The sequence below is a fragment of the Nannobrachium achirus genome, assembly GCF_963921795.1.
Source record: "Nannobrachium achirus genome assembly, chromosome: 2".
Lineage (NCBI taxonomy): Eukaryota > Metazoa > Chordata > Actinopteri > Myctophiformes > Myctophidae > Nannobrachium > Nannobrachium achirus.
In genome coordinates, this window is record NC_137811.1 from 17,169,999 (window position 1) to 17,180,860 (window position 10,862).

Sequence of the window (10,862 nt, forward strand, 5' to 3'; positions counted from 1 at the left end):
CAGGCACACACACACACACACACACACACACACACACACACACACACACACACACACACACACACACACACACACACACACACACACACACACACACACACACACTCTCTCTCTATTGGTGAGCAAGTGTGGCTCTCTCACTCATTCACTCACTCACTCAATTCAAAAATTCAATTCAATTGAATTCAATTAAATTATTGCGCAGCCTCCACGACCACCGCTCAGTTCACACAGGTGTGATTTTTTGCCTCAAAAGGGCTTTTGTGATGATGAAGGCTGCAGATTATCAGTGTTTTCTGGGCAAGCTTTAAAAAATGTCAACACGTTGGAACATTTTTAAATAAAAATAGTACATTCATTCCCTAGTTTTGGTGCAAAGAGGCATTGCTTTTTCAAATTCAGTGTTTTTTATATGCCTTTTTCAGAATGGACAAAGTTATTATAATTTCTTTTTATACAGAATGAGATCAAATCAACATTGGTTTACATTGGTTATCGGCCATAACCACAACTAATTGTATAGGATATCGATATCGTCCAGAAATGTCATATCGCCCATCCCAACAAAAGATATCACTAACATTAAATGGCAATATTTCCAATGTCCAATGTCATTTACATGTTCTAATCTATGGCCATTCAAATACCCAGGCAGGGTACAGGAGTGATCCTACTCAGACAGCTAAACAAACAGAGGGATGTCCCCAGCAGTGCACGTTGCCCTTTTTGGTTGTGCATTGAAGCGTGACGGTTGACATATAAATTAACGTACCGCTCAGGCGTCATCTCAATGTGTTTTCTGTTGTCTGTTCCTCTGTGGCACACCTCCAACGCTATGTTGGACTATGCAAGGCGTTTTAGCATATCGTCGTTGTCGGGTGGAAACCTTGTATGCCCAAGACTGTTTAGTATTTATCATTTTAAAAATGAACTAAACTTGTGAAAATAGCAGATCTACATGAAGCACACAACGCCTCGCACCGCCTTGTATGATGAAGCAGGGCTTTACTACTTTACTTGAAACCGACAGTGACGGTATACGGTATCAATATAACAACAATAACCAAAAACAACACACTACATATAATTTTTGTAAAAATAGGTCAAAAGAAATAAATGAACCAGGCATAACTCATGACATATAGTAAATACATTAGACACAATCTAAAACAATGTCTTTCCGCATTACATCTCTTCTCAGTCTATTCTTAAAACCAACTCTGCTGGTGAGTAGTACTAAATATTGTGGAAGTCTATTCCACTAAGTGATTACTGTGACCCTGGCCTATCCATCTAAAGCCCGCCACGGTAATACAAGTGTCTAATACTACAATGTAACAAATAATATGCCACCAACACTAATACTACAACGTAACAAATAATATGCCACCAACATTAAATGGCTCCTACTGTGCACTAACTTTAAGCACCAGTTCAGTGGCCTTGTGGTTAGGTTAGGGTGTCATCCACCCTGACATTGGGAGGCCAGCGTTCAATCCTGGTGTCGGGTCACATTGTGTCACAGACTATAAAAATGGGACTCAATGGCACTCAAGCGCGTGTATCAAAACAGCATCCCGGATCCGACAATGGAAGCTTGTGATTGGCTGAACCGGCGGTAGGGAGCGCTCCGTTGTATTCGCCTGGACCATGCGGAGGTGCCGAGAGCTCACTCGTGTATAGTAATATAATAGGCCTACATGCGATGAATCATAACATATTGGCCTAACACAAGAAATAGTCATAAACATTCTATATTCACAAGGTCAAGTGTTATACTTAATAATTGGGACTTACAAGAAGTTAAGAACCATTATCATAGTTATAAAAGGCCTACATTTTTACAGTAGTTTAGGCATTTTGGTTTGATAAGGTTGTGGGCAGAACAATTTGTCCTTGTTTGTTATTTGACTATTTTTACTTTTATTATTAATAAAGACACTTCATAGTGAATTAGTGATTATAATAAATAGCCTATGTCATGATTGTTGTTATAGCTCGATCAGATTGTGTTTATAATATAACGCCGGCGCGCCTCCGTCATCTCCACCGAAAACAAGAGCCCCCCCCCCCCCCCCCCCTGTTCCATTGTCGGATCCGGGATGCTGTTTTGATTCATGCCACTCAAGCATCAAGGGTTGGATTTGGGGTTAAGTCCCTGCTAACATACTATCGTCATGTCCAGGGGGTGTAGGCTACCTGTACATCAAGTTGCCTCATGCTACAGAAACAGGAGATATAGGCTCCTGCGAGGCATACTTTATTATTTATAATGTACCCTTAAGTCATTTTTCTAAATATTGAGGTGAAAGAAGATTTGTTTTGTTTGCTTAATATTTCCCCCACAATTCTACACATTTCAATGGAAGAAATGTCAAAATGTTTCCAAACTAGCAGATCTACAAGCTCAGAGTGAGCTACAAGCTCTCAGTACTTACAAGCTTTCAAGCTCTACAGTACAAGCTCACAAGGCATCGCATGTCACCCGCTGTGAGCTTGTCGATCGATCAGCTGTTATCAAATAGCTCTTTGGTCCATGGTCTATCCCAGTGGTTCTCAACCTTTTCAGGCCGTGACCCCCCAAAATAATCATAATATGTGAACTGCATGGAGACCCCCCACCGCACTTGGAAATGTAGGAGTTGAGGGCGGCATTACATTTTGTTTGACTCGGTTCCACAGATAAATAATTGTGAAAATAGCAGATCTACAAGCTCACAAGGCCTCGCAATGTGAGGTGTTGTAAGCTTGTAAATCGTCTATTTTCAAAATGTTTGCCTCTTTCTCATATTATTATGGCGAATTAGACCAATATTTCACTATTTTCAATAGTATAGTTGATTACTTTTGATGCATTAATGGTCTTTTTTTCCCTTTTCTGTGGGTGGGTCAGTGGTCTGATGGACCACCACCACTGCACAATATACTGTATATGTTTAAACATTTATAATCATTCACCATGGACCACCATGTCAGGGATGTGCTGTGGATTGTTTAGCTAGTGGAGCGGTCGTGTGCATGTGCAAAAACGCTTTAATATGTAGGCCTATTTATTAACCCACAATTTACTGTACATCAAATTGTATTCTATATCTAAACTGTTACGTTTACGCTCACAACAATTACGAGTGTTGTGAGCATGTAGCATGTCTTCTATTTTCAAAATTTTGGCCTCTAATATTTGACTATTTGGTCAATGTTTGACCAGATGTGCTAAAAGGGTCTTAATTTGTCACTTTAGAAATGTGCAGATACCATGTATACACTTATACTGTATGTTGGTCTGTTTACTGTTAAATGAGAAAACAATGTTAACATTAAGCTAAACATCCGGGGACCCCCCCAAAAAAATAATTTGGGGACCCCACTGGGGCTCCCAACCCACAGATTGAGAACCACTGCTTTAGGAAACAAAAAAGTGGATACTTACTTGTAACCATAAAAAATGGGTCTATGACCCAAAAATGGCTCCCGACCCATCGTAAGGGAACAGGTGGCGCAGCTAACAACTATTACTGTATGATAGAGATGATCAGGGTGATTAGAAGCTTATAGGGGTCCAAGTCTAATCACCCTGAAGGGGTGAGAATTGACCATTAATAATGACTGGCTTTATCCCGCTTTCATGGCTACTTAATACATACATAAACACAAACATTGACATAAAATGTTTGATTTGAAAAGGTTTTAATTGCTTATGGTAAACATACTGTACAGTACACACAGTCCATTAGATTATGCCAGGTGCATCCAGGTGCAACAGGGTCAATTTGCTAAAATAAAAAAACAATATACTCATCTGTTACTGCATTATGGTGTGTGTGTGTGTGTGTGTGCGTGCGTGCGTGCGTGCGTGCGTGCGTGCGTGCGTGCGTGCGTGCGTGCGTGCGTGCGTGCGTGCGTGCGTGCGTGCGTGCGTGCATGCGTGCGTGCGCAGGTTCTTGCAATGCTGCGAGCCATAGTGGGGAATAGTTTGTATTAAGGAACTAGAGAGCAATGCAGTTGGAATGATAAGTAGGCCTAAACAATTTGATAATTAAACATTTATATGATCAGTTGCGTAAGCACGCTGCTTGCTCCCGTTCACTCTTTCAGTTGTAACTTTTTATTTTAAAACACAAACAATGACTGTATATAACCATCTCTCTTGAGAGGACACCCCCAGGGGTCCTTGAGGGAGTTACAGGGGGTGCCCAGCTAAATGATAGTTAGGAACCAAATGAACCCCAAATGGACCCTGGACCCTTCCATTTGTACAATATACATTGGGGTCCCAGAGATAGAAATGCCATCAAATGCGGGCCCGTAGGCTAATGCATGTCAAACTGGGGGTCATTGAAATTAAAATGGTTGAGGATCACTGCTAGGGCCGTGAAGATCTTCTCTTATATGGGGCAGGGACCCCATATCTTTTCAAATGGGGTCCGTGAGCTGATGAGTGTCTATGTGGGGGTCTGAACAAGTTTGAGAACCACTGCAGTATAGTAATGCTCACAAACATACACCGACGCACTGACTCACTGGCCTTGTGGTTAGCATGTCTGCCCTGAGACTGGGAGGTCAGGGTTTGTTCCCCTGCCGGGTCATACCAAATTAACCCATTCAGAACGGGTACACATTATAGTCTATTGTTATTTTATGCTTTAACTATTGAAAAACAGCAGATATACAAGCTCACAGCGCGGCACCGAGTGCCGCGCTGCGAGCTTGTAGATCTGCTATTTTTAAGAATCGTGAAAATTAGAATTTTGACCCGATTCTATGAGTGTCTTTTGAATCCTTCTATGGTTTTGGAAAAACCCTCTGTTTCTATGTCAGCAATCTGGCCAGCCATCGTCAAAGAAAAGGTCCTTTTCACTTAACTGGAGCTCAGTTAGTCTGTTCTTGAGAGACTACTATGTCTGTGGTTCTCCAACCTTTTCATGTGAAGGACCCCCAAAATGATATGTATTTGGCCATGGACCCCCATCTCAAAATATTTCGTTCCAGGGACCACCCAGAAGCAAAATTTGAGTTACAAACGTTCGCTTTGAAAATACATATATTCAAAGATTTGCACACATTTTCACAACTTTTTCAAAAATAGCAGATCTACAAGCTCTCAGCGTGGCACTCGGGGCCGCGCTGTTAGCTTGTAGATCTGCTATTTTTCACTGGTTTAATGGGACCCAGTGCCTCCCTGCTTGGCACTCAGCATCAAGGGTTGGATTCCCCTGTGGCATACTGTGTAAGTCCCAGTGACATACTGTACTAGCGCCATGTCCAGGGGGTGTTCTTGTACGGTACGTCAAGCTGCCTCACGCTACAGAATCAGGAGATAGGCTCCTGAATCCTGCCCTCAGGGCCTCATGGCTCGGCAAGCCTGACTTACTTACAAAGATAGACCTAACTCTCTCTCTCTGTCTTTCTCTGTCTCTCTCTCTCTCCTTCCACCTTACAGCAGCAGCGGCGTTGCCATGGCGACGGTGGTGATGGAGCAGATTGGCCGCTTGTTCATCAACGCGCAGCAGCTGCGTCAGATCCCACGGCTGCTGGAGTCGGCCTTCCCCACTCTGCCCTGCACCGTCCAGGCGTCCGACGTGCCCTGGGTGTTCAGGGAACCGCACATCCTCACCGGGTACCGCCAGCCCGACCAGAGCTGGAGGTACTACTTCCTCACGCTGTTCCAGAGGCACAACGAGGTAGGTGGAGTAGGGGTGGGCGATATTATATCACGATATTTTCCCAAGCTGTATCACGATACACAATCTTATCACGATTCTATTGGTTTTTATGGTTATTTTTCAAGTTACTTAACAGTGCAACCACTTACAAGGTAACAAAGACTGAATGAAAAGGAGTAACAGACCATTTAGACCAGTGGTCCTCAAAGTGGGGTCCAGGGACTCTCTGGGTTCCTTTGGGAGGTCTAAATTGACCCTTGCAAGTAACTCTGACAGTATACAAATGAAACAACATTTTTGACCTGTTAGGGTCCATTTGGTTTCATTTGTATACTGTTTATTTGTATATAAGTTTAAGAAGTACTGATTTAGACCAAAATGCAGGTTTAAATTACATTCTGCAATGAATCTCTGTATTAACAATTAACAGGATTTCTTATAAGGTTCCCTCATTGTATCACTATATATACGATATCTCTGAAAAGGCATATCGTGGAGAGACATTGTATCGTCTCAACGGCTGCTTCGTCTTGCACTCCTCCATATTGCTTACCCCTAAGGTGGAGCCTAGAACCATTATCATTAGTGTGGTTCAGTGCCTTGTATTAGAGAGTTCTGCCAATGCATGCAGGGTCTGAAACAAGTGCCGGTCACGTGGTTCATGTAACAAGAAATGTCACTTTTCCCTCATAAACGCCAATGCATTCTGTAAACTTCCGGTTCACGCTTTGGCACTATTCACCTATAGATGTGTATGTAGAAGACCTGGCCCCATGAAGTGAACGGAGTTGGCGCAACTCTCCAATAGAGGGCTCTGGTGTGGCATCCAGTAGGTGTTGCATGCGTCGATACTGCGACACGAGGCTGCGCAGCTGCCCGCGTCCAGTGTGTGTGTCCCTAAGTATGTCACAAGGACAACTTGAGCATATCTGTTTTAATTCAGACAGTATTGAAAATTGCAATGGGGAGCAGGTCATTCATTACTGAATAATGAACCCGCTCCCCGTTAATTATCACGCTTATGGCCGGTAGTGGCTCAGGGGTAGAGTGGCCGCTTAGCAACCGGAAGGTTCCCAGTTTGATCCCGGGCTCCCCCAGAGATAGTGTTGAAGAGTCCTTGAGCAAGACTCTGAACCCCTAGTTGCTCCCGTTGAGCAGGTTGGTGCCTTGCATCACCTTGGATAAAGGCTCTATGGTAGGGGTGGGCAACTTTGATGATAGAGAGGGCCACTATATTTTCACACACACTCCAGAGGGCCACAATGCATATACAGCAAAAATAGCTGATCTACAAGCTCAAAACGTGTTGCACTGCGACAGGTTTTGAGCTTGTAGATCTCCTATTTTTGCAATTAGAATCCAGAAAAGTATTTTTTTATTTAATTTCAAATGCATGTACAGGTTCTTATGTTACTTATGTTACTTCTTACTTTATGAACTTAAATACAAATGCTTTGGACATAAAAAAGACTACTAAGCTACTAGTCATCAAGATACTAATAGACTGAAGTAATTAAAGCTGGTCATATTAGCATGTTTGGAATTATAACAGCTGAAACCAATAATATATCAGTATTCCTGCGGGCCGCATTAAGTGAAGGTGGGGGTTGCATGTGGCCCCCGGGCCGCCAGTTTCTCATGTATGCGCTATGGTACAGTATATAAATGCACCATTTACGGCTACAGAAATTAATACATTGACCTAAACGTAACAACAATATTGCTCATGGTATTGCAAGCAGTCCATTCATTTATGCCAGGTGCAAAAAATAACAGAGAGATGAATTCGCCGATTGACCTATCAGAATAAAGCATTCGACCAAGCAGTGTACCGGTAACATGTATGAAAATGTGTGTGAATGTGTGTATGAATGAAAGCAATGCACAGTGGATAAAGGCACTGTATAAATGCACCATTTCTTACTAACTGAACTCTCCACCAAGGCGCTGAACGTGTGGACACACCTGCTGGCGGCGTTTGTCATCCTGGTCAAGTGCAGAGAGATCGCTGAGACGGTGGACTTTCTGCGGGATCCGCACTCGCAACCCCTCTTCATTGTGCTGGTGGCGGCCATCACCTACCTCACCTGCAGGTGTTTGTTTGTTTCTTAGTTTGTATATTCATTTGTGTATTTATTCAGGGAATAAAAGGGTTGCAACTATTGATTAATGAATCGGTGACGGAAAATATTGAATATACCAGTATATATATTTCTTTTTTGCAAGAATAGCCTATCTACAAGCTCACAAGCACTTCTAAATCCTAACTGTTTTCTGAAAAACGTATAGTGGTGCTCAAACTCTGTCATGTCTAGGACCCCCAAAATTATTATGTATTTGGCCGCCGACACCCTTCTCAAAATAGCAAAGATTTGAGAAAAAGATGTTTGCTTTAAAATATAATAATCTACGAAGTGACGCACTTTGAGATTGTATAGCCCTATCTGCTATTTTTGAACAGCCAAGGTATAAAATAATGCTTTTTAGCTAAAATCTAAAATGACACAGATGCTCTCCTGTTTTTTTTTGTTTTGTTTTTTATAGCAAAAATAGCTGATCTGTGAGATTATTAACAGTACGTTGCACCCCCTCTACCCCCTCTAAATGATTGTGACCTGTTTCCCCCGCATGCAGCGCTCTGGCCCACCTGCTCTCGGCCAAGTCGGAGCTGTCCCACTACACCTTCTACTTCCTGGACTACGTGGGCGTGGCCGTGTACCAGTACGGCAGCGCGCTGGCGCACTACTACTACGCCATCGAGGAGGGCTGGCACGCCCGCGTGCGCGGCTTCTTCCTGCCCGCCGCCGCCTTCTTCGCCTGGCTGTCCTGCCTGGGCTGCTGCTACGGCAAGTTCCAGAGCCCCTCCATGCCCAAGTTCGCCCACAAGCTGTTCCAGGTGGTGCCCTCGGGCCTGGCCTACTGCCTGGACATCAGCCCCGTGCTGCACCGCATCTACAGCTGCCACCAGCAGGAGGGGGGCTGCTCCGACCAGTCCGTCAACTACCACCAGCTCCAGGTCAGTGTGGCAGGGACCCTCCTCAGCGTGTTTATACCATCATTTAACTGCCACTGCCTCAGGTCGCAGTCACTATCAAAACCTCCACCGGCTCTCTGTCTGTCAGCCTGTCTGTCTGTCTGTCTGTCTGTCTGTCTGTCTGTCTGTCTGTCTGTCTGTCTGTCACGTCACACGTCACACTTTTCCCCTGCTCATATCTCCGCCACCGTTGCCCCTATCCATGCCAAACTTTGCACACACACTCCTTGGCTGCCAAACCACAACCTCCACATCCACTCATTTCTCACATGGCCCTCTTCTAGCGCCACCTTGAGGCCGATTCTTGCAAAACACATTTTTGGACACTGCTTCTACAGATTTTGCCCTAAAATCACGCAAAGTGGTGTATACCAGTAAGACTCCCTAATCGGGAGATAAGCGACCGTCAGGTCGCATGAATACACAAATAGGCATTAGTTGCTGGGTGTAGGGGGATGTGCGTGTATTTTGATGACATGACGGTAGATATACTGTGTACCGGTTTGTGTGATTTTAGGGGAAAATCTGTAGGAGCAGTGTCCAAAAATGTGTTTTAAAAAATCGGCCTGATGGTGGCGCTAAATGGGACAGATTTATCTCCCGATTAGGGAGTCTTACTGGTGTTTATACTGTACCATCATTTAACTACCTCCGCCTCCAGGTCAGTGTGGCAGGGACGCTCCTCACCGTGTTTATGCCATCATTTTACCATTCTGTACCACCTACGAGTGGCTTGGACTGACATGCACTAGGACTCTTTTGGCACCTTTGGGTGCATGAGCTTTAGTACAGTAGCAGAGTAACTTGCATTTGGATTCTTGTACCTACCTATGCATCATGTGCCGCTGTGGTGAGAACCCAAATGCAGACAGCGAGGCGGGTAGTAAGATCACAACCAAAGACGGGCATTTATTTAATACAGGTGACACAGCTGAACAAACTAAACAATGACTCCCCAAGGTCTGACTGGGGAACAATGCTGATATACACATGACACGTTACAAATGATTACAAATGAGATACAGTTTTCTTGTTTTTGTAATTTACGAAAAAACACAAAAATTTAAGATGTGAAGATAAGAGGTTTCTGCCAGACAGCAACTATATATTGTGTGTCTGTGTACGATAGTTTTATATAACAATTCAATAAATGTAAGGTACGATAATGCTAACATTTCCTCATATGGCCACCCCTCGCCTGCTCCAGGTGCTGTTCTTCCTGGCCAGCGCCTACTTCTTCGCCTACCCGCACCCGGAGCGCTGGTTCCCGGGGCGCTGTGACTTCGTGGGCCAGGGCCACCAGATCTTCCACGTGTTCCTGGTGCTGTGCACGCTGGTGCAGATCGAGGCGCTGCGCACGGACTTTACCGAGCGCCGGCCACTCTACGAGCGGCTGCACGGCGACCTGGCCCACGATGCCGTGGCCCTCTTCATCTTCACGGCCTGCTGCAGCGCGCTCACCGCCTTCTACGTGCGCAAGTGCGTGCGCGCCTCCCTCCATGAGAAGAAGGAGCTGTGAGGAGGAGGAGGAGGGGAGGAGGAGGACCGGCCGAGAGAAAAAAACGCAAAGCACTGTTGAATTTCTGGGGTTTTTACACTGGAAAGACGATGCGTCGAGTTTTAAATGTTCGCGTTGTTTAACGTTAGCGGTTTGTTCCTGATGAACCTATGGTTTTTAATGTTGTTCATGTCGGCCTGCCAAACGACAGTGTGCTGGGCAAAGTGTTATTCCAGTAACTGTGTATTTTTGTGACTTTTTTTTTTCTTTTTTTTTAGTTTCTTGCAGAACAGGTTGTACTTGTGATAGACACGGCAGAAAATCTTTGCACATCGTAAAAAATGAAGGACACATAAGTAGTCACGAAGAAAAAAGTGATTGTTTTATTTTTCCACAAGCTATTATCTCCAAAAAAGAAAACCATTCTCTCTCGTGAGAATCCTTTTGGCCTCCCTCCAACCAAACTAGCTTCCCACTTAAGATTCTGAAAGAATGTTGTACCTCGACAAACTAGATATGAGCTCTTAAACGCAGCGAGCAGACAAATTGAGTCAACATGTATTAAGAATGCCTTTTCTTAGCCGAACATAAACAGTTTTGATATGTATTACGACCCCTAATCAAATTGCGGCTCTTTATTCAGCACATTTATTTTTGTAAGTTTGAG

General features: G+C 44.1%; 1 protein-coding gene across 1 annotated transcript; it reads left to right on the forward strand.

The window, feature by feature from the left end:
- Positions 1 to 5,456: 5,456 nt before the first annotated feature.
- On the forward strand, positions 5,457 to 10,216 carry paqr7b (progestin and adipoQ receptor family member VII, b; the record flags this gene model as incomplete). The annotated part of the gene is made up of 4 exons (XM_080740090.1): positions 5,457 to 5,681; positions 7,608 to 7,756; positions 8,298 to 8,679; positions 9,905 to 10,216. The coding sequence occupies 4 exons, from the start codon at positions 5,457 to 5,459 to the stop codon at positions 10,214 to 10,216; spliced, it is 1,068 nt and encodes a 355-aa protein (XP_080596216.1).
- Positions 10,217 to 10,862: the final 646 nt, after the last annotated feature.